This window comes from Alligator mississippiensis, chromosome 10 (genome assembly GCF_030867095.1).
Source record: "Alligator mississippiensis isolate rAllMis1 chromosome 10, rAllMis1, whole genome shotgun sequence".
In the NCBI taxonomy this organism is placed as follows: Eukaryota; Metazoa; Chordata; order Crocodylia; family Alligatoridae; genus Alligator; species Alligator mississippiensis.
This window is the reverse complement of record NC_081833.1, coordinates 9,558,982-9,586,498: the sequence shown is the minus strand read 5'-3', so window position 1 is coordinate 9,586,498 and position 27,517 is coordinate 9,558,982. Positions and strand designations below refer to the sequence as shown.

General features: G+C 45.0%; 2 protein-coding genes across 4 annotated transcripts in view; one reads left to right on the top strand and one right to left on the bottom strand.

Annotated features, from left to right (window-relative positions):
- Nucleotides 1–393: 393 nt before the first annotated feature.
- On the bottom strand, nt 394–6,847 carry RAN (RAN, member RAS oncogene family). The gene is made up of 7 exons (XM_006267954.4): nt 6,722–6,847; nt 6,366–6,408; nt 4,252–4,336; nt 4,034–4,159; nt 2,849–3,036; nt 1,932–2,102; nt 394–1,811 (listed from the first exon to the last, which is right to left on the bottom strand). The coding sequence occupies exons 2-7, from the start codon at nt 6,399–6,401 to the stop codon at nt 1,767–1,769; spliced, it is 651 nt and encodes a 216-aa protein (XP_006268016.1). The 5' UTR covers nt 6,402–6,408; nt 6,722–6,847; the 3' UTR covers nt 394–1,766.
- Nucleotides 6,848–16,575: 9,728 nt separating this feature from the next.
- Nucleotides 16,576–27,517, top strand: part of STX2 (syntaxin 2) — a 47,373-nt gene continuing 36,431 nt past the window's right edge. For 2 of the 3 annotated variants that reach the window (XM_019486665.1, XM_019486664.1), the window contains exon 1: nt 17,348–17,491. In XM_019486665.1, the coding sequence (XP_019342210.1) occupies nt 17,363–17,491 (129 nt within the window). In that variant the 5' untranslated portion in view covers nt 17,348–17,362. Of the gene's footprint in view, nt 16,713–17,347; nt 17,492–27,517 lie in introns of those variants that run through there. The other variant, XM_014598555.3, reaches the window with a different exon arrangement.

Sequence of the window (27,517 nt, the reverse complement as noted above, 5' to 3'; positions counted from 1 at the left end):
CCCATGACATTTAGCTCAAGTTAGAAAAATACCTCTATAACAAAAAGCTTGGGAGGAGAATTGCAATGGTCTTTATTGCACAGCAGATGAAAGCAAGGAATTGCTTGATATTAACCCTTCACACTAAGGATTATTTCAAAGCCTACTACAAATTACTATAGCAAAGAGAAGTAAAATTCTGAACAGTGTTGGCCTACTCTATTAGAAATATGTTCAAAATGTTTCATTCCAAAGTATTCATAATTAAAATCAGATAGCTAAGCCAGTTAAAATAGGTTATTGCCACTTAAGAAGAAGCTTGCTGGTGACAGCCTAGTATTTAATTCTTTATGAGGAAAAGAAAAAAAAAAAAAAAGCAGCAGCAATGTACAAAAACATGCAAGTTAAGAGGAATAAATGAAATGCTTCACTTTATTAAGAAACCAAAAATACAAAACTGAATTTAGTTCAAGGCTTCATATACTCAAATGAACACTACTAGGGGAAAAAAAATAAAAAAAAAAAAAATGATATCTTAAATTTCTATTTTGCCATGTTGACTACCAGTACTTCTAGCTCTAATATTAGATCCAAAGGAGTAGATTCTACAAGATAGTGTTTAGAGTTGACATTTTCCACCATTTGTGCTGTAATAAGCAAGAGTTTCAAAAATAGAACTTGGTGCAGTTACAGTAACTTTTGGTTTATACAAGGGTAGATTTAACAAATCCTGCTTTTCTGTAGCCAGGAGCACTTCCGTTCAAGTGTGACTTGCTTCTTACTTAACAAAAATAGTTTGAGATGCATGCTCAGGGAAGAATCCCATTTTCACACCGTGTTTGAACAATGCTCAACCTAGCTGCAGCAGAGCTACAGCTTTGTACATCATTTGACACAGGCACACTGCTAATCGTTTCTGGCTGCTATAGTATAAAGCTCTGTGAATAGACATGTTATACATAACTAAACAAACTTCCAATGAGAACTGAAAGATAGTCCCTTTACAGAATCAATGAGCACATGGAGCTTTTATACTATAGTTCCTAGGTCACAAGAATCCCTGCAAACTGCATCCATTTAATAACTATGCCCATTAAGGATAGTTAAAAAACTTCCCTATTGCATTTTTACACTCTTTTTTCAATCCATTTTACACTTACCATTTCAAATGTCTACTGCTTTTGCCTTCCCTAGCAGTTACATTTCAGCATTCCTAAAAAAAGGGAGTACTTAAATGAATAGGCCTCAAGAAGCCTTGAAAAGGGTAACTGTTACCTATAAAATTTACTTGGAGCAAGTCAAGTAACGCATTTGAAAAGAAAAAAAATATATATTAAAACTGAATGCTGTTACCACCTATTTAAAGAATGGAAGACATTGCTTGAAGAATTACTCCTAACAATGCATGAAAGTTCACTTGCTTAGATATTCGAAATACAACTTTATTATGATCTAAATCAAAGAGGAATGGGAATGACAGTAACAAACAAGATTTAACACTGAATACTGTGATGTGACTGCAGCAGTCTTAGATTTGAAACTCAAGGGGGAAGTAATTGCAGTCCAAAAACAGCTAAATATGCAGGTCCAAAATATGAAGGATTTTTTTTTTTTTTTTTTTAAACTGCCACATTCACTCCGAAGCCCATTCATCTCTTTCAGCATCCCAAAGATTAAGCACATGTTCTGCTCAGCTAGATAATAAAGTGGCAAACACGCTGCACCAGACATCACAGGACAGTTGCCTATAAAACTAGACTTCTGACGCTGGGCTCCAGCTTCATCCCTCACAGGTCATCATCTTCATCTGGCAGTGCAGTAGTTTGAGCAATCTGAAACAAAATGAAAAATTGTTTAGAACCAGCTCTGCAGCAAAAAATCCTGCAAGTTCAGGTATCTGCTATCGCAAAGCAAAGAGAGAGGCGCGCGCTTAAAACTGCAGTTCAAGTTACCTGTAGGTCTTGCTCATACTGTGCTGCCAATGCTGGGTCCATAACAACCTCTGGAGGTGCAAGAGCAGGCATGGCAACAAACTCCAAGTTAGGATCTCCAATTAGTTTTCTGGCAAGCCAGAGGAAAGGCTTCTCAAAGTTGTAGTTACTCTTAGCTGAAATGTCATAGTACTGCAGGAGAGGGGAAGAAGGGGGAAAAAAAAAAAAAAGATGACGACGATAGCAAGAGAAAGGTTATATGCATTCGTGAAACAGATTACTACTATTCAAACAGACAACTACTAATGAAAAGAACATCAGGTCCAACTGACAGCAGTCTTACCTGCTTTATTTCCTAGAAAGTTTGGCAGATCTACTGGCTGCTGAACAGTTCTTCTTTAAAACTGGGTTAGTATTAAAAGACACTGCTCTGTGCCAGGTCACTGAATCCGATCAGATAATGGCCTACGTCTTGATTTTCAGAACACAATAAAAAGGAATCTATTCGCATCTTCTGCGAACAAGATAGTTGTCAAATGGCCTATTTTCAAGTGGCTCACATTTGGCCTACCTGCATAGAATATTAAGCTCTTATGGTCTGTTATAAGCTTTAAGGATGAAAAATTGTCTGAAAACTGAAGATGAGTGTCCTGCATCCATGACAGCAAACCTAAACCTTAATTCAGAAGCTGAATCACTTTTTGCTTTCTATCCAACAGCAGTTGATCACGATCCTGAGCTCATTCTAAGGAAAAAGCAGCAAACTATTTGGAACTTTACTACACAGGAAGTGACCTCATGGATGAAGAGTACTTACTACTAAATCATTTTGCAGAAAGCATTTACTACAAAAGTATAGTCTACTATTTTCACTTAAGTTAATTGACCAAAACCAGAAGATTCCCCCTCCCCCCCAAAAAAGCACCACCTCATCCTACCTGAAGGTTCTTCTTCCTATGGAAGACAATGGATTTTGCCTTGACCTTCCTGTCTTTAATATCCACTTTGTTGCCACACAACACTATAGGTATGTTTTCACATACTCGTACCAGATCTCTATGCCAATTGGGTACATTCTTGTAGGTAACTCTTGATGTTACATCAAACATTATGATGGCACATTGAGCTGAAAAAAAAATTATACAGAAGCTTGAACTTATGCTTAGCACAGCATCACAAATACAAGATAAGAAAGCTATCACTCAAATGTTCCAGTTTCCAACCCACCCTGCAAGGGTTTTTCAGGCTACATTCTGATTTAAGCAAAGTTTATTGGTCTTTCAGATTTAGACCATGACCATTTACTTGGTGCTATTCACACCAACTCATGTGTGCAAGCACCTCACTAGACAAGGGGAAGATACAGACTCAATAAAATAGATTTGACAAGCTGATAGCTTGCAGCCCCTATTTGGGAAGGGCCCTATTCAAAAAGTTTAATTTTTAAAAAGGAACTCTTTTGCAGATCTTTAAAAGACACTAACTCAAATACAGTAAAGGCCAATTAGCTTATATGAATTTTAAGAGACACTGCCCCACTGAACAGGACAGAAAAGGAACAGATAGGAATTTGAATCTGGTACACAAGTTTGCCACCTCCTTCTCATAAAAAGGAATGAGCAGAACAAAGTCTATTCCTTAAGCAATTTTATTACATGAGATGTTCCAAAACTGGTAAAGGACATAATACAGTTAGAAGCACAATGTAACCAAGTTCATAGTATTAAAGAGCCACACCTAAAAAACATGCACTTTCCAATTAAATACTGCAATATTAGGTCTTATTTAATGTGCTTATGATCAAATTAGTCACTTTACACAAGCATTCAGTTTTAATTAAAAAAAGAGATGTTTTCAGGGCAGCTTAACTAAGTATTACCTTAGTTAATGTTCTGTTAATAGCCAGAGCCTTAAAAAAAAAAAGCACACTTTCTGGGCAAAGTCTGCCTCGAGAAGTCTTGCACTGTTTTGAAGAGCAAGTCAACTTAAATGCCGTTACTATTATGTCACACCAAATGCATAAGCAATGGTCCACTGCACAAGCAACTTTGCAAAGCTGTCAAAGATGACAAAATACCTAGAAGTCTGCTGCAAAGCTAATGAATAGTGTTTGTAAAACTTACCCTGAATATAGTAGCCATCTCGCAGGCCACCAAACTTCTCCTGGCCAGCCGTGTCCCATACATTAAATTTAATAGGCCCTCTGTTAGTGTGAAACACCAGAGGATGGACTTCAACACCCAGTGTTGCTGCAATAAAACATTTCCACTTTAAAAAGCCTGCCAACAGTGTTTTAAACTAAACTAGCACTAGGATTCTCCATGCAAATGTTTAAACATACCTACATACTTCTTTTCAAATTCACCAGTCAAATGACGTTTTACAAATGTTGTTTTGCCGGTACCACCATCACCAACTAAGACAAGCTGTTGAAAGATTTCAAAACACAGATGAAGGCAACACGTTTTAGGAGCTTCCTGTAAACTACTGAGGCATCAGTCAATTTTAGGTAGTTTTTTTAAAATTACAACTCTAGGCCCTACAAGTTGTTCTAGGCAAGGAAGGTTAGTTAGACACTCACTTAAGGAGCTCCCAAATATGGCCTGACTAATATATTTTACTTCTTAGAATGGCTTTAGTGTTGTGTGCTTGTTACATGAAGTCATATTCTAGTCTTAAATTAGGTTCTGCCACTTATGCATTACTAAGTATCCAAGGGTGACTTGGTGGCAGCCTCTAAGTACTGAAGGGTTGTGCATCATGACCTGGGGGGACACCTGTTCACCAGAGCGCTAGGGATGACAAGATCACAAACTCATGCAAGACCGTTTTAGGCTGGACAGAAGGAAAAACTTATTTACTGCCTGAGCCCCCAAGGCCTGGAATAGACTCCCCCCAGGGTGGTACAAGCACCTACTCTGGACTCTTAAGAAATACTTGGATGCTTATATGCTGGGATCCTTTGACCCCAGCTGACTTCCTGCCCCTTGGGCAGGGGGCTGGACCCAATGATCTTGCAAGGTCCCTTTCAGCCCTAATGTCTATGAAACTCCAGATTAAAGGGCAGACAGGTCAGTGACTAGCACTTCCAAACTATTTTTATTAGCCTGAAGAATGCATGTTAGAACAATTTTTTCTTCTCTTAAAAAAAACAAAAACCAAAACAAAACAAAAAAACCCCAGAAATTGGCTGGGTTCGTCAATGTGGGTTAAGCACTGAAATACTGTAGTGCTAGACTGGTCCGTGTCAGCTATTGTATCTTTTGTTTTAGCTTGAATCATGAAAGGCATCAGGATGAGCTCCATTAACAGACTTCTGGCTTCCACGGCACATCTTAAAATTATTCAGGTTAAAAAGGAACGTAAATCAAGACTTGTCCCATGGAAGGCTACAAAAGCCGTGGAGAGCTTAACTCAAATCGAGATTTTTCCATGGCTTTTACAGCCTTCCGCTGGACATCTTAGTTTTAAAGGTTTATGATAAAAAAAAAAAAAAGTGCGCCAAAAAATCATGGCTTGCCCTGTGGAAGGCCACAAAAAGCTATGGAGAAGTCTTGATTTTCCATTCCTTTTCTAACACTGAAGTTAAAAAGATGACTCGTGTCTCGTGGAAAGCTACAAAAGCCATGATCATCTCCATCGTGTTCCTTTTTTTAAGGTGAACCATTAAAATTAAAGGTCTCCATGGCTTTTGTAGCCTTTCACGAGACATCTTTTTAATTGGCTTGTGTTAAAAAAAGGAACGCGATCAAGACGATCGCGGCTCTTGTACCCTTCTACCAAAGATCTTTAAAATTATTCGGGTTAAAAAAACGTCAATCAAGACCCCTCCATGGCTTTTGTAACCTTCCTCTGGACAAGTCTTGATTCATATTCTTTTTTTCAAAACCACAAACCATTAAAGATGCCCCATGGAAAGCCACAAAAAGCCACGGAGATGTTAAACTTTAACTGATTCGCGTTAAAAAAGGAGCGCGATCAAGACTCCTGCGCCGCTTTCCACAGGGCGCCCCGATGTAAAATGAGGAACGTGATCAAGACTCGTCCGGCAGCTCCAGGATGTCCCTCGAAGGCCGCAAATTGAAAGTGGGTTAGAAAAAGAAACACGATCGGGACTCCTCCGTGGCTTTCGCAGCCTCCCAAGGGGCACCTTAATTTAAAATGGGTTAAAGAAAAAAAAGAAACGCGATTGAGACTCCTCCGCGGCTCGCGCGGGACCTCCCGATTTAAACTCCTCCGGGTTACGAGGAGCGCGACGGAGACGTCTACATCCGGCGAGCCAGGAGCGTGAGGAGCACTGCGGCGTCCCCCCGGCCGCGGATGGAAAACGTGAATGAAAACGAAGAGCTAGGAAAAAGAAAAGAGCCGTACCCCTCCCCCTCCGCCCGAAAAGATAAAAAGCTCAGGGAAGAGAGCAGGTGGCCCCGGGCGGGCGGGGGAGAGGCGGCTCCTTACCTTAAACTGCACTTGGGGCTCTCCCTGGGCGGCCATGCTGGGTCTGCGGGAGGGGACGGAAGCGGAGTGAGGCGGCGGGCGATGGAGGCCCGACCGCGTGCGCCGCGCCCGCCCCTTCCGCCGCGCCTGTCCGGCCGGGCCCATTCATCCTCCTCCCGCCCCACAGCCCGGCAATGGCGGCCGCGCCCCCGCGGGCCTCCCGCCACCATGACTGAGCACAGCACAGCCGTGCCGAGCCGAGCCGCCTTCCCTCCCCCTCCCCCACTCCTCCCCCTCACCGCGGCGCAGGCCGCACTAGGCCCCGCCGCAGCCCCATCCGCGCTCCCGCCCGCCCGCCGCAGGGGGTCGGCCGTTACCTTGCCGAGGCGTCTGTCCGCGGCGCTGGGCTCCGTGACTGGACGCAGGGAAGAAGATGGCGGAAGCGCGATTCAAATACCCGGAGAGCGACGCGGCGCGGACACAGGGCGGGCGAGGGAGGGGCCGCGCTCACGTGACCGGCGCCCGCCCCGCGCATGCGCCGCGCGCCCAGCCCAACCGCCGCCTGGCGCTCGTTGGTCGCGCCCCGCCCCCTTCTCCCCCTCAGTTTTTCCCGCGCGCGGGGAGCCCGCCGTGAAGCCCCCTCAGGGCGGCGGGGTGGGAGAGTACAATCAGTAAAAAGAACTGGATCCTTTCGCCCTCTTATTTCGGCGGGCTCCTCAGACCCCCCCAGTCGTCTCCTCTCATGGCCTCCCTCCTTGTCCTTCAAGATGCTCCTTCAGTCCGTTGTGGTTGTGCCCCCCGTGCTCGTTTGATTTCCCTCCGTTGGGGAAGGGGGGCACGAAGCAATGCAATCGATAGGAGATGTCGCACAACAAGCTAGGGGGGACAGGGCACGAATGACAGGAAACTGAGGGAAAGAGACTGGAAGAATTAGGCTTTGGGTTAGGGGAGGTAAATAAGAGGATGTCAAGGCGTCCGGGTTCGTATGGACAACCGGACGGTCCTCCGCGATGCCACCCTAAACCGAACAGCAGCTCCGTGCGCGGCACCCAGCTTCAAAATGGCTGAAACGGGTTTAAGATTAACCTGGTTGCACGTGGTAACAGATTTAACTGATTCGGGTCAAGTTGGTTTAGGAAACTTTTGTCCCAGAAAACTGAGGGGGGGGGTGCATAACGCCTGCAGGGCACCTAGAGGGGGCAGAGAGACGAGCTTTTCTCCTTGACCCGAGGGCAGCGTTTCAACCGGCGGGACGTGAAGGTCACAGGCGACGTGTAGAGGGTGCACAGGGTGCATGTGCACCCCCTGAGATGGGTGGTGCACCCCTGCGATCGGCTGCCGCCACCGCCGCTAGCAGCACCGGTGGGCAGTCGCTGCCCGCCACCGGCAGCGGCGTCTGTAGGCGGTCGTGGATTGCTATTGGCCGCTGCTGGTGGTGTCTGCGGGTGGTCGCTGGCGGCTGGTCCGTGCTTGCCACCCCCACTGACACTGACACTGCCGCGGCTGCCTGCAGGAGCTCCCTGTGACCGCTGCCCATGTGTAGGTGGGACTTTTCTCAACAAAATTATTGCAATTTTTAATGTCCCTAAAGTGCGTGTAGACGTAAAAATACACTTCTTGGGGAAAAAAAGTGGGGTTTTGTTTTTATCGCGGTGGGACCAGGGTTTTTTGACAAAGTGGTTGGTGGGACGTAAGGTGCAAAATGTTGAGAGCTGCTGCCCTAGGGGACAGGACTGGGAGCAACGCCTCGAAATGCAGCAGGGAAAATGTACAGATTAGTCGGGATTTTCTGGCACTGTGGGTGGCCAAGCACTGGCACAGGCTGCCGAGAGAAATTGTGGCATCTTCATCCTTGGAAGTTTTCAAGGGCAAGTTAGACAGACACTTGGCTGGGATGGTTTAGTCAGGAGTGTTTCTGCTTTGAATAGGAGGCCGGACTAGATGACCTTGTGATGTCCCTTCCAGCCCTACTTTCCTGTGATCCTATGAAGTTTTAAAGTATTTCAGATCCCTTGGGCTGCACAAACATAGTCTGCTACTTCTTATTAACCCTATGATGTTCACTATGTTTAAAATCAAGATCTGAAAAAAGACCTTGCAGTCCGTTGCAGCTTTTGTGTGCTATAAAACTCCACTACGAATGAAAAATATTTCCGTTTTCTTTTGGTAAAATATCACAACTTTACATATTTCTCTTCCCCTGTAATGAGATCATTAAATCAAACCTTTCTTCCGAGAGCTGAGACCATAAAACACATTACTGTAGACTTAAGAGAAGTAGTAGCCCTGTTGGCCTAAAGTCAGGCAGAAGTCAGGGTGGAGATGCACCTTATAAACTAACTGAAGTGTTGCAGCTTTTGACAAGGATACAGATACTTCCAGGAAATATTTTGGTCGATCACTTTATATTGGTTAAAAGCCATTTGTAAGATTCCCCAAATATTGTTCTGAAATAATTAACTGATTTTACTACGGGCATAATAGTCACATTGTAATTAAATAAGCTAGTTAAACTTATTAAATACTTTACAATGCTTTACATATCAAGTGCAGTACTTGATCTTAATTAACAAAATACACAGTAAAAATCACAACTATATTTCTTGGAATAATAAACTGAAAAAAGTAAATGCGACTTCATCCAATCATACAGGTTGAGAGGTAGAGAACACGCAAGACTTGCTGACGAACAGGAAGGGATGTTGTAGCGCGGATTCTAAGGAGCCCCTTTGTCAATGAATAGGAACATAACGTTTCTCCTCATGGATCAGACCTGAGGTTCATCTAGTCTAAAAGGGGCCAATTCCAGACGTCTCAAAGGAATGTATAAAACGATTTTACTGAAAACCCTGGAGGACAGCTGCAGGATAATCTGCCCTTCACATATGAGGTTTCATCCTCTAATATTGATTTAAATCTTAAGGCATAAACATCCCTTCCAAAGTACTTATTATAATTAACTAGCCAATTGCCCATCAAGAATGATGGGGGGGTGGGGCTGGGATGGAGCGCCCTCACCTAACGACCCATGCTGCCACTCTTCTGCGACTTGCAGGGAGCAGGGTGGGAGAGCCAAGGCCAATGCTGTTGCCCTCAGCTCCCCCACCCTCTGTCCAATCCTCGGCATGGCTTTGAAATCATGACAACGCTCCCCCACACTTGGAGCACTCTGATTGGCTGTTTCCATCAGCCAATGCTCCAGGACCATGGTTGTCATGGGTGACTTCAATTACCCAGACATCTCGTGGGAGGATCGCTCAGCAAAATCTGAGCAGTCGCAAAGCTTCCTCTCATGGATGACCTCTACCTGACTCAAGAAGTCTATGGGCCAACGAGAGGCAAAGCGCTGCTCGACCTGGTACTGGCTACTGGGGATGACCTAGTCGGCGACCTAGTGATCGATGGGAAGCTGGGTGACAGCAACCACGAGCTGATCACCTTCACCATCCGTCAAAAAGCTGGCAAGTCAGTCAGCAACACGGAAGTCCTTGACTTCAGGAAGGCCGACTTTGACAAGCTCAGGAGGCTTGCCAGTGAGGCCCTAAGGGACCGTGACCACAGGGAGAGGGGAGTTCAAGAAGAGTGGTTGCTTCTCAAGGGAGCGATCCTCAATGCACAAACTAAGTCTATTCCATCTCGGAGGAAAGGCAGCAAGAGGGCACAGCAGCCCCCCTGGCTCTCCAGGGACCTGGCAGACCTCCTGAGGCTAAAAAGAAAGGCCTACAAAGGATGGAGGATGGGAGTCACCTGCAAGGAGGATTATTCTGCACTGGTCCGGTCCTGCAGGGAGCATACCAGGAAAGCCAAGGCTGCAACTGAACTCCAACTAGCTTCGAGCATCAAGGACAATAAAAAGTCCTTTTTCAGATATGTGGGGAGCCGGAGGAAAAGCAGGGGCAACGTTGGACCCCTGCTGAACCAGATGGGGCAACTGACAACTGATGCCCAGGAAAAAGCCAACCTATTAAATGGGTACTTTGCATCGGTCTTTCAACAGTCCCATGGGACGCCCATGCCCGCTACGGGACAGGGAATTCCGGGTGAGGGTGATCCCCTGCCCTCCATTAATGCTGACCTCATGAAGGAACATCTTGAGAAGCTGGATACCTTCAAGTCAGCCGGCCCTGACAATCTACACCCCAGGGTACTCAAGGAGCTGGCGAGCATCATTGCCCAGCCTCTAGCACGGATCTTTGAAAACTCTCGGCGCTCTGGTGTAGTGCCTGAAGACTGGAAAAAGGCCAATGTGGTGCCTATCTTCAAGAAAAGGAGGAAAGTGGATCCGGCAAACTATAGGCCCATCAGCCTGACTTCTATCCCAGGGAAGATCTTAGAAAAGTTTATTAAGGAGGCCATCCTTAATGGACTGGCCGACGCCAACATCTTAAGGGATAGCCAGCATGGGTTTGTCGCGGGTAGGTCTTGCTTGACCAATCTAATTTCCTTCTACGACCAGGTGACCTATCACCTGGACAAGGGAGAAGAGATTGATGTCCTATATCTTGACTTCAAAAAAGCCTTCGATCTGGTATCTCATGATCACCTCTTGGTGAAACTGGCCAATTGTTGCGTTGGGTCCACCACGATCCACTGGCTGGAAATTTGGCTCCGTGTTCAGACCCAGAGGGTAGTAATCGATGGAAGTCACTCATCATGGTGTCCTGTGACCAGTGGGGTCCCCCAAGGCTCTGTCCTTGGACCCATACTATTCCACATCTTCATTAATGATGTGGACACTGGAGTCAGAAGCGGACTGGCCAAGTTCGCCGATGACACCAAACTTTGGGGCAAAGCATCCACACCAGAAGACAGGCGGGTGATCCAGGCTGACCTGGACAGGCTCAGCAAGTGGGCGGACGAGAATCTGATGGTGTTCAACACCGATAAATGCAAGGTTCTCCACCTTGGGAAGAAAAACCCGCAGCATCCTTATAGGCTTGGCAGTGCTACGCTGGCTAGCACTATGGAAGAAAGAGACTTGGGGGTCATCATTGACCACAAGATGAACATGAGCCTGCAGTGCAATGCTGCAGCTAGTAAAGTGACCAAAACGCTGGCTTGCATCCATAGATGCTTCTCAAGCAAATCCCGGGACGTCATTCTCCCCTTGTACTCGGCCTTGGTGAGGCCGCAGCTGGAGTACTGCATCCACACAGTTTTGGGCTCCACAATTCAAAAAGGATGTGGAGAAGCTTGAGAGAGTCCAGAGAAGAGCCACGCGCATGATCAGAGGTCAGGGAAGCAGACCCTACGATGACAGGCTGAGAGCCCTGGGGCTCTTTAGCCTGGAAAAGCGCAGGCTCAGGGGTGATCAGATGGCCACCTACAAGTTTATCAGGGGTGACCACCAGTATCTGGGGGAACGTTTGTTCACCAGAGCGCCCCAAGAGATGATGAGGTTGAATGGTCACAAACTACTACAAGACCGTTTCAGGTTGGACATAAGGAAGCATTTCTTTACTGTCCGAGCCCCCAAGGTCTGGAACAGCCTGCCGCCGGAGGTGGTTCAAGCACCCACATTGAACACCTTCAAGAGCAAACTGGATGCTTATCCTGCTGGCATCCTATGACCCCAGCTGACTTCCTGCCCTTTGGGCAGAGGGCTGGACTCGATGATCTTCCGAGGTCCCTTCCAGCCCTAATGTCTATCTATGAAAACCAGAGTGCGAATAAAGTGTTACAGACAGACAGACAGACAGATAGGCTTTTATAATATATATTTATAATATATATATTTATAATATATTTTATAATATTTTATAATATTAGAACTAGCCAATTGCCCATCAAGAATGTTGTGGGGTGGGGGCGGGAGAGGGCTACCACCTAACGCCCCATGCTGCCACTGTTCTGCCTCTTGCAGGGAGGTCCTCGGCACAGCTTCAGAATCACGGTGGCTCTGCCCCAGGCTTGGAGCACTCTGATTGGCTGTTTTCCCCATTGAGAATGATGAGGTGGGGGTGGGCAGGGACAGAAGCCTGTGTCTCTTCCCCTCCCCCCCCCCCGCCTGGGGCCGGAGCCATCCCCCCTCTCCCGCTCTGCCACTTCGAGCTGTAACCCCCCCAACACACCTTCCTGCTCCCCTCCCTCTCCTGTTCCCCGCTGCCTCCCCTCCCTGCTGACTGCTGTTGTTCGGGGTGGGGGCACCAGCTCCTGGCTCCAACCAGCAGACCCAGGGGGGTCTCATCCCCCCACTCCATCACCTCCCTTACAGCGGCACTCTAGACCCCATCATCCCCCTCTGCCTCCAAGGAGCAGGACCAGGTTGGGGGCTGCTCTGGCCCTCCAGTACCTGCTGTTGTGGTGGTGCTCCGCTGTGTGTATCTGTCTGTGCAGAGCACTCTGATTGGTTATTTCAATCAGCATTGTGACTGGCTCCTGAGACAACCAATCAGAGCGTAATTAAAGTGTTACCGACAGACAGACAGACAGACAGCGTAAGGCTTTTATTATATTAGAATAACACTGGATAATCTTGATATCCAAAGTAATGCCCAGTGCCTTTGGGTCAGAATATGTTGCCATGGGTGATATGCTCATTGTCAGAGGGTGCGTTTACACGTTCATTAATGTGCCTTCACTACTGCACATTGTGTAGTATCTCTAGTATGAGCTACTAGGTCAAGGTGCAGTAGCTGCGCTAATGTGCAATAGCAAAGGTGAACTTTGTTGTGATAATGCACAGTAGACAAATTCTACTGCACATTAACCCGGGTTTTGCCATAATGTGCAGTAGAACGGTCTGCTGTGCTTTCAGGCATCTCGTGTAGACGTGCTCAGGGCATACTAAAAAGGTTTGGAAAGGGGTCACAAGACGCACCTGTATTTTAAGACCACTAGATTTGCAGCAGTGATGGAGCTTTCCACCATAAAATGATGAAACTGACTGTCCACAAATGAAGCAGGGTAAACATCATCTTATTTTCTAATGCATTAGAGGATAGTGTAAAATAGAAGGCAGATTATTTTGAAGCATAAATTTCAAGTTGATTGTCCCTATACATAAAAAAGGCTAGGTTAGTAACTTCAAATACCAACAAAACAGAGCAATTTATCCCTCAGATATAGAGTTCAATATCTGTTACAAAATGTGTAGGTTATCTTTACAACTGCAATGGTTACAGGGTTTTTTGTTTTCTTTTTAAAATTGAGAATGTGAAGTCTGGAGTACAAATTTACAGCCACCAGAGAAAATATCTTTTTTTTTTTTTTGCAAGTACCCCAATTCAAATCCTGAAGCTAACATACAATCTCTAGCAGCTTCTGAAAACCTGTTGTTTTATTTCCAAATTTACGAGAGTCAAGAATTTTTGTGGATGATATTTTTATTGAACCAACTGTATGATTAGGAGGCATATAGACAATATTCTGGGTATGAAGTGCCCTTCCTCATGTCTTTTTCAGAGGTTTCTTGCCAGACACCAAGTCTGTATTAGGGACTTTGAACAACTTCCTGCACGTTGTTCTTCATGCTATGGACTCCCAATGTTCTGATTGTGCTCTAAGCATAATTAGAAAGTCCCCATAGCGATGTTATCTGTGTATCAATCAACATTGCCCCAGATATTAAATTATAAACTTTCAGCTTCTGTTTGGCTTTCATTTCAGGTGCTACATATGATTTTATATTGTACATATACATATATGTACCTGAGGGGAACTAACAAAACACGTACGTACACACCCATGAATGGTATGTGCTTTCTTACATCTCAGGGGTGCCCAACTTGTGGCACAGGAAGCCTGTGTGTGTAGCACATGGCAAATCAGGGAGGGAACAGGCAGCACAGCAGAAGATAAGAGAGGAAGCAGAAAGTAAAGCAGTAAATCAGGCAGGGAACACAGGGAAGGAAACAGCAGAGCAGCAGATCAGGCAGGGGAAGGGGATCAGAGCAGCACTTGAAGAGGCTGTGCAAAAAGCTTGGCCTCAGTGTTATATCTCATTCTCTTCTGCTATCATAATTTTGCCAACTCCAATACTTCATTGTGTTTCCTTGCTATGATATCTATATGGCAACAGACAGATGTCGCATTTGTCCCAGGATAAAGCTCTTTATGTAGGGGACAAAGTGCAGTTCTCCAGATGACCATGTCTGTTGCCCCAGGATAAATCCTGAAAAGGTTTACAGGAGAAGAAGTACTAACAACTGAGCTTGAGATATTGCAAAGTGCATCTGAACAGTTGCACCAAATTAAAATAGAAACAAAAAGGAAGACGCCTCCCCTCCTCCCCCCCAAGCGCTGCATTCAGCTGCTCACTAAATCCTGGTTAGAGTGAGTGTACATGCCAATCCTGGCTCTTGGTATGCCTATGCCTAAAGAAGTGTGTTTGTGCCCAAAAGCTTGCAAAGAACAAATTTTCCAACTATTTACTTGGTCTAATGAAAAATATCACATTTACCCAAAGGACCTTGTCTGCCCATGCCAGTCCTGGGACATTTCTGTTGCGGGACAGACACAGGCACAACTTGTCCTGGGACAAATACAACATTGGTTCTTATATGAAATCACATCATTAAGGTCCTGGAGACAATAATTTATCACTTTGCATTTGTCTAGAGCAGTAGCCTGAGACCCTGTGGCACTACATGAGCAATACATTAATAAACGCTACAGCATGGAATGCTTTCTTCTTTTTGATTTTGGTTTTAGAGCACCCCCGTGCTACTCAAAGACCCCGGCTGCATGTTACATGGATTACACACTGCACTGGTCGATCCTGCAACAAACTGAGACACACTGAGGCAGCTGTTCCCAAACTCTGGGTCTGCTGATGACCCAACATCAGTCACAATGTGATGGGGTCACGATAAATGTGCATGAATTATTATTTCTACCTAGGAGAACTTTTACAGTCTTTGCAATCTCCTACTGGGCTAGTATTCCCTCCTAGACCCCAGGCAGGTCAGATACGCCACATCCAGGCGGGCATCCAAGTCCCAGGCCCGGAGGCCAGGCGGGGAGTTCAGATGCCTTCAGTCGCACTTGATCTTAGTCAAAAGGCGGAGAAGGGTGCCTGTGCGGGACTCTGCAGGAGAGTCAAGGATTTTTGTGGATGATATTTTTATTGTTTATTGAACCAACTGTAAGATTACGAGGCATATAGACAATATTCTGGGCTCTGTGCAGGGCAGCTTGCAAATAGACATGAAGAAGGGCACTTCATACCCAGACTTTTTTTTTTGCAAATACAGGCAGTTCTCAGACTTACAACACAACTGGTTCCTGGAAATCGGGTCTTAAGTCGAAACATTGTAACTCAGAACCATTTTCCCATAGGAAACAATGTTAGAAATGGGGATTGGTTCCTGAACCAAGGCCCAATACCCTATTTTCACCAAAACCCCCCCAGAACTTTGTACTCAATCAATTATAGATGAGTAGTATAGCTACATGAATGTATGTATATTGTAAATAGCAATCCTATTGATTTGGAAGCACTTCTTTGAGGTGACATTGCTGGATGTTTTGAAGGACTCTTGGTTGGACTTTTTGAAGGGGTCTTGGCCGCAGGTTTTTCTGGAATCTCGTCTGTTTTATTAAAGAAAGCGTCCAAGGCAGTTTGGACAGATGTTCTCCAGGGAGATGGGCAGCAAACTTGCTCGCCGGTGTGGTGCCGGATCAAGTCAAAACCGATGTCGGAAAGTTGAATCAGGGTGTCAACTTATAAAAGTCTAAGTGTGAAACGTTGTGATTCGAAACGTTAGTCAAGAACGGCCTGTATCTAGTCGGTTAAATAAAAGATATTACACCTGTGCCATTCCCTGAGATTTCTGCGCGCGGGGTGGGGTGGCCAGACCAGCTCCGGCGGATGGGACCCGCTGTGGGAATTGTGCCCACGCTGCTGCTGCGCGTGCAGCGGGCACCTCAGCTTGGCAGCCACAGTTAGTGCTTCAAAGTGTGTCCCAACTCCAGAGCTGGTCTCTACCCAGCTCTCATTGGAAGGTGCAGCTGGGTCCCAAGCGTTCTGCTTTGCCTTTGCATCCGCAAAGCCTTTGTGCAACATCATCGCGGCCTTCCTTCCCCTGCTACACGGCCCCCGCGGGGCACGGAGGTGCCGGCGGGGGCAGGTGATGTCCCTGCATCGCATCCAACCTCCCCGGGCCCGCGGGCTCGCAGCCCCCGCGAGCCTCCCCGCTGCCCGCACGGCCACACCCCGTCATTTGCATGACCCCGCCCCCGCGCAGCTGGCGGCTCTCTCCAGCTGTGCATCCGGCCGCCGCGCGGCGCATGCGGGGTTGGCGCGGGGAGGAGCGGCCGCTGCCTCCGGGGGCCGCGGAGGGATCCGCTGGCGGAGGCGTACCGGCAGGGTGAGCATCGCGGGAGCAGGCGGTGAGGATGAAGGACCGGCTGGCGGACCTGGCTGCGGTGAGCGCAGGGCCCGGGGATAGGCAGGGCGGCGCCGCTGGAGCAGTGCAGCGGGGCGGGGCTGGAGGGAGGGAGTGTCTCCCCCACGCGCAGCTGCTTGTTGGGGTGAGCAGGGTCCGCCCCCCTTCCCCTCCCCAGCTCTGGGGAGTGAGTGGGGGTCCCCCCCACAAAGCTGTTTGCTGGGGTGTGAGCAGAGCCCCCCCCCCAACAGAGGTGCGTGCTGGGGTGTGAGCAGGTCCCTCCATCCTGCACAACCGCTTGCCAGGGTGTGAGTAAGGTCTCCCCCTCTCCTCCCCCCCCCAACACATCTGGTTGCTGGAGGATGAGCAGTGCCTCCTCCAACCCAGAGTCCCATCCCTGCCCCACCCCAGCTGGTTTCTGGGGTGTCCTCCTCCCCCCCCCCCCCAGTTGGAGGCTGGGTTGAAGCCCAGTTACCTTAAAAACACAATCTTTTTTGTTTTTTTAACTCAATGCAAGTGTCAATTGGGTTCCACATCCAGTTGAGCAAAGCTCAGTGGTGTCTTTAAAGCTCCATAGGTCATAAAACTAGGACTGGGCCAGTATTCCCTCCGAGACCCCAGGCAGGTCGGATACGCCACATCCAGGCGGGCATCCAAATCCCAGGCCCGGAGGCCAGGCGGCAAGTTCAGATGCCTTCAGTCGCACTTGATCTTAGCCAAAAGGCAGAGAAGGGCTCTGTTACCTACTATCTTCTGTTTGGCGTTGAAGCTGTTTCCGGACAGGAGGTTGGGTGGCCTTTTTCTTTGCTCCCTGTGAGGGTAGGTGCCATTTGAAGACTCTTTGCACAACTGCCGTATCCTGAACTGGATTGCAGGTCCGAATTGTTCTTGTTCTAAAGAAAATTGTTCCCGTTTAGTAACTGTTATCCTGCTGGAGCACATGCTTTTGGACTTAAGGCAGCCCTCTAAAGTATTTTGAAATATAGTGGCACCCCATTTATTAAAAAAAACCACCCTAATTTAAAATATTAAGCATATTATAAATTTGTTATGATGATAGTAATTGACATGTTTGTAATTTATTAGATCGTTATAAATATATTCACGGTACTGCTTCTGGGACAGCCAGGTGGGACCGCACCATGCAGCTCCTGCACAGCCAGATTGGGAAGCAGCTGTGGCAGAAGCTCATCCTGTTGCTGCAGCCCTTCCCAGGCTGACCCTGCATGGTGTCTCCCAGAAACAGGCACGTAGGGCAATATCATCCCACAGTGGTGCCACAACTAGTGCTATAGCATCTCTGCAGGTTTGAACCACTTTCCTAGACCCTTGTTTCCCCACCTCTTAAACCCTGCCCAGAGTTTGAAAGAATGTGGAATTAAATGGTCTGAACTAAATCTGTAGTACTAAGCGTATTTTAAAACAGCTATCAGTGAGAATGTACAGGAAGCATCAACTGTGCATGTGTTACAGACAGACAGTTAACTTCCATTTACTGTTTCTTTTTAAGCTGTCTATTCATAGTAGATTAGCATGCAGAAATGTTTGGCTGATAAAAACATGTAGCACAGGTGAGGGTGCTCCTGTCATTATGAGCGAAAGTAAACACTTGATAGTATTAATGAAATACTTCTGTAGTACTGTAACTTCAGTAAGATAGTGTGTAAAACGCATTTAAATCCTTCAGCAGACAAGGCTCTGGGTAAATCCAATACCCAAATAATGTTGTCTGCCTATGTCCTTAGACCAGCACAGCTTCAACCTGCACCCTTTTAAATGCTTCAGATGCTTTTGTTATTGATGGGCTGCTTTAAAAGTCTAAATGTTTTTGTAATCAGAAAGTTCTACTTCATCCAAAGACAAACTTCATGTTAAAAAGTGTCCCCCCCCCCCCCCCCAATACAGCAAGGCCACATTGTGTACAATATCACCAAGGCTAAATTTATTTTCAGAAATAATTTGTACAAACAAATAATATTCTTGCCATAATACTTACTCCCCCTTCTCCAAAAAAAAATTTCCTAAACTGAAATGTGAGAGAGAACTAAAACTTAATGTTAGCAAATACTTCCCTCACTATGGTAAGAGTTCTGCTGTTAAAAATTTCTTCTTCATCCATAGAAAAGTTGTTTGCTTAAAAAATTACTTCATTAGGAAAATTTTGTGAGCTGTACAAACACTCGGTTGGCTTTGGCTGCTACATGAAATTTCCATTTATGACTCGACCTGTTTTTTAATTCTTTCTCTTCTGTGTGTAGTATAGCAGCTTCATTGCATTTAATTTGGTAAATATGTTATCTAATGCTTAATGGTTGATATTTTAGTTTTCGAACAGTAAGCCATCAAAGGCCTGAGAGAGCTTCAGGGTTCACTAAGCTTAACTCTTTGACCTACTGCCAGAATAATATTTTAGGTTAATTTGTTTGCTTGGAGATTCTTCCACACTTTTTTCCCTCTAAGTGTGTTTGGTATGTTATACAAATAATTTAAGATATCATAATTTGGTATCCAGTCTATAGTCCACCCTTCCCTCCCCCCTCCCAAATGAGCATTAGTTTTTATTTAAGAAAGCTCTTATTTTTATAAAAACTCTATTCTAATGAGTTCAACATGTACAGGTTCAACAGTATAAATGAGTTCAACAATATAAATGCATGTTTGATTTCAAACATTTAAGAGTCTGTTTAATAAAATACACAAATCTTTTTGTTTCTTTTAAGATGTCATGAGTTATTTTTAAAAAGGTCTAACTATAAGCCTTCCCTTTGCTAAGCTAAATCTATGTGGTTGGGAGGAAGGGGGATTTTTTCTGTCCCCATTCAAGTTGATTCAGAGCTTACCATACTATAGCCTGCAGGCATGTCCTCTTGAAGCCTTTTTTATCCTTATTTCAAGATAAACTACCAAGTATTTTAATTGGAGTTCATGTTTCTTGTTTTTGGTAAATGCATCTTTAAATGTATAGAACAGAGGTCAGCAACATTTTTAGGCAGAATGTGAAAAACAACCGCAACCTCAACTTGTAAGATGTTGGTGTGCCGGGGCAGACAACGGGGGTGCCGTGAGGGTCCCGATCCTTGCTGTGGTTGTGCAGTCCTGGCCCCTTCTCCGCTGTCCTCCCTGAGGCGCACATGCCAAGCAAAATGCCTTCACGTGTCACGCTCTGTCACCAGTGCCAGGGGTTGCCTACCCCTAGTATAGAAACATTTCCTGTTCCAAGCTATACTTAATCAGTGTCACTGATAATACTTTTAATTGCATCCTTTGGGAAATACTTTCTTTTTAGTTATCCTTTACTTTGAAATATAAAAAGAATAAATAGGCGCCAATTTGACTTCAATTCCAGAAACATAGAAGCCCATGGCAGAACATGTTAACCTCTTTGGATACTTCATTACTGACCTCAGAGCAGCTGTCCTTAAACAAAATCTATTAAAATCTATTAACCCCCACCTCCCCCCCCACAAAAACACACGAAATTTCGTGGATAATTTCTTGTTCTGCAATTTCACACTGGACTGGATTGTATTAACCATGGTCTCAACAGGGGCTATGGATTCTTATCCTTGGCTGTTAAATCCAGTGTTCCTCAAGGTGTTAACTAGCTTGTTCATCTCAGTTCGTTTTATCCACTGCTGTATTACCTTTTCAGCAACGTCCCCTCCCCTCTCCCTTTCCACTCTGTCTAAAATCTCTCCTTTCTGCCAGTTTGTTTATAGCATCTGATGAATTAGGTTATTACCAACAGAAGCTCATTCCTATCTGAACAAATTCCGAAAAAGCAGCAGACACGAGCTAATTACAGATAGACCAACAGCCTGTGTAAAACTCCATATGGAAATAAAAACATTTTGCTTAAAGAAATGGAGCAGGGCTTTGTTTAAACCCCCCCCCCCCAAAACAAAACAAAAAACCCAAAAACAAAGCTACCGTATCAGGATCTGCTAAAAGATAAGAGAAATGCAATAGGAAGGATAACTAAGTAGAAGAGCAAGACCAGTCGAGAGAGTTACCACCCTTGAAGTGCAAAGGCACTAGAAGGTAGATTGTATTGAGCTGTAAAGTAAATGTCTATTTAGTCCTTAGTTTTTAGTGTCCAGTAAAGTTATGAATTTGTATTCTCAGGCCCGTCTTCTGAACGTGTTTTGTATAGTACCTTTGAGAACGAAGATTGTGAGGTCAGAAAGTGAGTGGTTGTTCTGTTCTCCTATCCATGTGTCTCTGCCCTTAATCCTTTGCTTATAGGTAACATTTTCCATGACAAATTAATTATATTAATGAAAACTTGAGGTTGTAAAATCAAGTGAAAATGTAACTTAAATATTGGCTATTCCAAGGGTTGGCAACATTTTTGGGCAGAGTGCCAAAATTACCCACAACCTCAACTTGAAAAATGTTGGCGTGCAAGAGTTGGATGGCAGGGGAGGCACAAGGGGCCCATTCGTTGTTGTGGCAGTGCAGCCCCGGCCCCTTGCCTGCCGTCTGCCTTCAGGCACGTATGCCAAGCAAAATGCCTTCGCTTGCCACGCTCTGGCACCCGTGGCAGGAGTTGCTTACCCCTGGGCTATTCAATGTTAAGTTATCATTATATGTATTCTAGAAAAATAAAGTTAAAGGAAAGCATACATAGTTTATAAAGTCAAGTATTTGAAAATTGGGAAATAACGTTTATGGTTGCCTATGCATTTTCAGAACTCCATCCTGTTTACTGAGTGAGGCAGGAGTGTTATGGAACAAATAATGTGTTTGTATCATTTTCATCTGTCTATCAACCATTGTTTTAGTTACAGTGGTATTAATCGGTTTTGATACCACTTTGTCTGTCCACTTCCATATTGGTATAAGTGGTGCTAAACTTGTGTTCAGGATTGAAATTACAGCATTGTCTCTTGTGTATACAAAGTAAGGCCACCTGGACAACTATAAATCTGGTACTTCACATCTTTTGGATGTTCATTTATGCATTCTCAGTAACTTATAAGACCTCTTTTTTTCTTGGCTTGTAATTAAAACTACTTAGTGACTTTAGTCTCTTTAAGGAAAAACGTCGAAATTTTCATTTTATCAAAGCAACCGATTCTGTGGTATGAATGTGTGCCATATGGTGAGATTTTAGTTGGGCTGTGTCTTTCTCCTTCCTGGCCTGCCACTTCTCTAGCAGTTGCACTTTGTCGCTCTAACGTATTCCTTTTGGCAGCTGTGAAGGTCTGGATTTCTAGAATGATCATGTTCAGTTATTATTTTGGCTTGTTTCCAAAGTTTCCCGTAGAAATATAAATGAGGCAGGAAATGACAATTGTTTTAATAGCCTAACTCAGCTAAACTTGAATAGAACTTCATAGGATGCTAAAAAGGCAAGTCTCTTTCTAACCAAGACACTAAATTTCAGAGACCTGATGCAGTAATGGAAGTGTTAGAATTTCTTATAAGAAAAGGTTGCAAGAATTTTCTATAACGGATGCTGCTACTTAAGCAGTGTTGTAGCTGTGATGGTGTTGGAAATAATGAAGAGGCAAATATTTTTGTGGGTATTTTATTTAGGGGTGCCAATAAAGATTTTCTTGGCCTATACTGATAGCTAATTATTCACCAGGCATGTTGGCTGATACCCACCTGATAACCGATTTACAGGAATGCAGCTGGGCAGCATGGAGAGTAATGTCCTGCAGGTCAGTCTGTGGAGGGGCAGGGGCAAGGAGGGCAGATTGATGCTCCCCCAGTGAGGCAGGGAGCGGGGCAGGGTGCTGAATGGGACCCGGGGGCTGGGGTGGGGAGTAGGACAGAGTTGCAGGTGGCTTGTCCAGGGTGGCACTTGTGTGGGTAATTTTGGCACTTAAAATGTGCGAGTAATTTTGGCACTTAAAAATTCCCATGGAGGCGCTTGAACTAAAGCTTTAAATCAGCTTTAGTTCAAGCGCTGCCGCCATCGTTTTTAAGTGCTAGGACACTTTTAACTGGAGTGGAGGCAAGCGGGGTGCGGGTGAAGGCAGGCGGCCTGCTGTGGCCTCGGGGCTCCTCGCTCTGCTGCCTTTGCCCCGGGAGCCACGTGCTGGACGCATCACATCCCCTGCCAATCCAGCAGTGGGAGGCACAGCTTGTCACTGCTGCCGGCAGGCAAGGGACATGATGGGATGTCTGTAACTGTCCTACTTCTCATCCTGACCCCGGGATCCCATTCACCCCCCAGCCCTGCCCCACTTGCTCCCTGACCATGGGGGTCTCGATCTGCCCCTTCCTGCCCTGCATTCCTGGCTGCATGCATGCTGTGGCTACGTGCATGCACATGGTATCCAGGGGCCCCAGTCGGAAGGCATGTTATATTTATCGGTACATTATCAGCTACACTACCCAAAAAAAGTGGATAGCTAGTAATGTTAATTTTCCTTTTATCAGTGCTGATCCAATATGGACTGATGTATCGGTGCACCTCTATTTTTACTGGGCCAACTATATAACAGCAAGAGAGAGAGAGAGAAGCTCTCGGATACAAAGTACCCCTCCTCAGGTCAAATATTCCCAACAGAAAGGTTTTTGCCAGGTTTGAGTTTGTGCGTTTCTCCCACAACCCTAGCTTCTTTGATGTTTATGCAATAATCCCTAAAAGCATAAATGTACCTCCAAATGAATTACATGATTTAAAAAAGAAACCTTTAAAATCAATTCTCTAATGCTTCAAAAGATTGTGTTATTTATATTAATTTACTACATACATTGAAGAAAATTGGGAATTTAACAAAGTAGCAAAGTTTAGTAAAGTGACCAGTTAAGAATGGAAAATATTTCTGTGCTTTTGCCCTTTGGATTGACTGGTTCTCCAGTGTGCCTACATCTATCATAACAGTCCAGTTTCCACAAATGTGACTGCTTTATTTTTTGCAATTCAACAATCTGGCTGAGGTAAAGCAATTTCAGAAGGACAAGTCAAACTGTCTGTGAAAGTCAGTTTCTTTATGCCTAGTTTGGATGCAGGGAATTAGATAAAATTATATTACAAAGTATGTATAACTTACATTAGTTTGAGCAGACTTGAAACCATGGGTGTGATGCTAATGTTGAAGGCTCTAAAATAAAGGGTGGTAAACATGGTTCCTAGAAGAGTAAGATGAGTATTTTTACAGAAGCAATGGATAGAAAATAAATAGGCAGAGGACATCAGTCTCCATGACTGCCCAGCTAAAAGCTCTCAGGAGCTATATTAATACACCAATCTTTTGAAGAGAGAAGTGCTATTTGCAGATGGTTCCATTCAGATGATTGAACTTGAAAATTATTGTTTATTTTGTAGAAAATAAACAAGAAAAAGGAAAAAATAGTACTGTAAATAATGGTGACATGGATTTATGTGTTGACTTTTTTTTTCAAATGTGTTTGTGTAGATAAGTCATTCAACGCTTTAAATATAAATATTAAGTAAAGATTAGGTAAATCAAATTGTAACCTTTTTTGTATTTCTGTTGGAGGAGTTAGTGTTTTCTTCTAGTTCCTTTTTGCAGTGCTATTTAGAGATCTGTAGAAAATCATCATGCATTCATTCTTCTCTGTTGAACAATAGAATTTTCTCGTTCCTTTCTGTGTAGTAAGATGTGAAGATGTGACTGTTTTGAAGCTGGTCATGTGCCTTTGCAAGTACTGTCTTTGTCTCCTCTTTCATTGTGATTCAGCTTTTATTCTCCAGGATTTGACTTTTTGCTCTACATCACTGTTTGACTCAGCACAAGCATTTTTCAAGCCTTGACGTTCCACATACATAACGCATAATACTATTAACACTAATAATGCTTGAAGATTTTTTTTGCCATGTACAAATAAAAGTAATTGTGTATGACATCAATTTACTGTTTTTCTATCCTTCTAATAAAAGATCAGTTTATATACTACAGAAAGGTTCAAACTGTAGGGAGAACAATACTTTGATGTTTAAATTCAAGTTGAAAAGTCATTTTTAATAATTGAAGGCAAAGAGCAACATGCACTAACAATTATTCATACTGGCCAAGTGCAGACAGTCAAAAAGCCCCAGGCTGAATCGATTCAATCTTTGCAGGTTTCTCTAAACTGCCTAGATTGAACCAGTAATAAAGTGCACCGACATTCACTTTTGAAACCGGAAAGGCAGCCAGACCCTTGCAGTTGGCCCATACTAGTAGCTGGAGGCAGAGGGTTGTGGGCTGCTAGAGCACTCCTGATGGCCACTACAAATGCAGCCAAGCAAGGCTGGTTGACTGGTTGAGTTGGAGGAGTGTGTTAGTGAATCTAGTTCTGTGTGAAATTGGTGTTGATTTGTGTCTAGTCTTTTGAGCCTAAGTGTTTTGCTGTAAGACTTCTCTGGTTTGCCCCAGGTAGTGTTGCCCTAGCACATAGTAGAGAAGAGGCAGAAGTCTCACTGGAAACCTTTTAAGTACACAGATCCAAACCAGGATATAATCACAGGTTGTCTGAATAACAGTAACCGCTGGGATAAGGATTGTACCAGTTGGAAATCCTGATGGTCGTCTGTGGAGGAGGGACTTGACTTAAGGACTGAGATAGAAGAGCAGAAGAGACTTTTTAACAGTAATCGGTGTGGGATTCATTGGGCATTGTTCTATAACTATCATGTAAAGTGCTGTTGTGCACTTAATCTGAGATGAACACAGTGAATCAGTGCAAGATGTCAGCTTTGAAGGAAAATATCCAAGAGCTAAAAGTAGTAAGATGCTTGTTGGTACATTTTTGTTGAATTTACTCTGGTACTTTTAGTCAGAGAGCCTTGGCTGGCAGTTGCCTCATTTTTGGTGCCTTCTATCTGGAAATTGGTAAAATATTTTTATTTTATTTCATCAGTACAGGTACATCGATATATTGGTCCATATCAGACCGGCAGTGATAAAAGGAAAATTTATATTATTGGCAATTGGCTTTTTTTGACCAGTGTAGTCAATAATGTCGCCAGTAAATGCTGAATACAGCCATAGTGTGCATGCGGCCAGGAATGCAGCCCGACAGCTTGGAGAGCAGCATCCGTCCGATAAGTCTGTGGGAGGGAAGGGGCATGGGCGGGGGCGCAGATCAAGGCCCCCACAGTGAGGGAGGGAGAGGGGCAGGGGCAGGTGCTGCCCAGCTATGGCAGGATGCGGGACAGAGCATCCTGGGAGTGGGGGGGGGGGGCGGGTCCCTGCTGCTGTGCACACCCCTGGGGGAGGCATGGTGGGCATGTGCCCCCCTGGATTTGTGCACAGGGTGAGGGTGGCCTGCCTGCTGTGGGCTTGCGGCTAGGGGCTGCTCTGGCCTCTTCCCGGTGGGGGGGCTTTCGTTTCTTTTGGCAGTACTGAAGCACAGCGCAGGACAGATGGTTGCTGTGCCACGCATGTAGGTAGCACACGGATAAATTTCACTGCTATGTCATTGTGGTGCCCTGCTGTACCCGGGGAGCATGTTGCTACAGTGATGTAGCTGGTGATTATATGTAGACACATGTGAATGCTGCCTCGCTGTAGTATGTTGTACATTGCCATGTTGCCATAGGGCAATGGGTAGACGCACCCCTGGAGACTCAAGGTAAGTCCTTCTGAAAACATGGAGTGTCCAGGCCATGTGGCATCAGGAACTTCCTGGTGTGGTAGATCTTGTCGCCTGTGATATCACGCGTCCTGGACACTTATGTTTGCAGTAGGACTTTGCGTCAGACAAAGTTAGGCTCCAGACCCTTTCAGAGGCCAGTAGCAAGGCTCTTAGTTCTTTGGTATATGTAGTGTAGTTCTTTATATGAACTCCTGTAAATAAATGTGTTGTTTCCATGAGCCTCATGAAAATACTTCAAGCAGCTCACTTGTGTCCTTGGGCCTGGCTACAGAGCTCAGCCAGGAGCTACAGTGAAAGCGTTAACACAGGTCTCTTCTCCCTTCCCCGCTTCAGTTGTCTGGGCAGACGCACATGGCAGCCTTCTTAACAGCTCCAGGGTGTGCAGCGTGCACGGTATTTCCAGGAGTGCTCCCCTTCCAGCAAAGAAAACTGCTTCCCTGCATAAAACACACATCCCAACTGAGGGTCAGGAGGGCTGACTTGGCAGGGTGGGGAGAGGGGAATGTGTATTATATGTAAGAAAATACGGTAAATGCACAGTACCAATGTGGAGGAAACCAGTTACATTGTCAGATCACTTTTTCTTGCAGAGCATAATGTGATTTTTCTATTTTTAATAGCTTTACCCCGTTTGTTGCTTTTTACAAAATGGAGATTTTGGAAATATCCTTGCCAAATTTTTCCATATTTTATAATTAGCTTTAGGACTCTTCCCGAACAAACTTCACGCCTCCTGATTTGCGCCTCCCCCCCGCCCCAGTTTCTCTTAACTGTCATCTCTTTGGTGGTATTCAAATATAGCATTTATGGAGCCGTTGTGTATTTTGACGTTGAGCGTTTTAAGAAGTTAAATGATAAAGCATATGCATAGGTGTTTGCAGGATCAGGAACAACATTTTCACTGCTGTTATAGATAATCCCATTGAAATCAGTAAAATGAAGTATGTATGTAAGTGTTTGCAACCGGGGCTGTAATAACATTTTGCCGTTGACTGTTTAACTTATTTGCCAGGTGTTACTAGGCAAATTAAATCAAATAAGTGTGTGATATTTGAGCCAATAACAGTTTTTTAAGCAGTTCAAAATTTATGGGTTGCTGGGGGAAAATTATGGAATTCTAATCCTTGTATGACAGCACAGGAAATTTTATAGTGTAAGAGCGACGTTGTAGTGGTGATGGTCCAGAAATCATACGAGAAGCAAGGATTTCTTACGGTGCTGTTTTTTAGTGGACCATCCTGTGTCTGGTTCCTGTGATCAGAGACCTGAGGAAGAAAGTCTTGC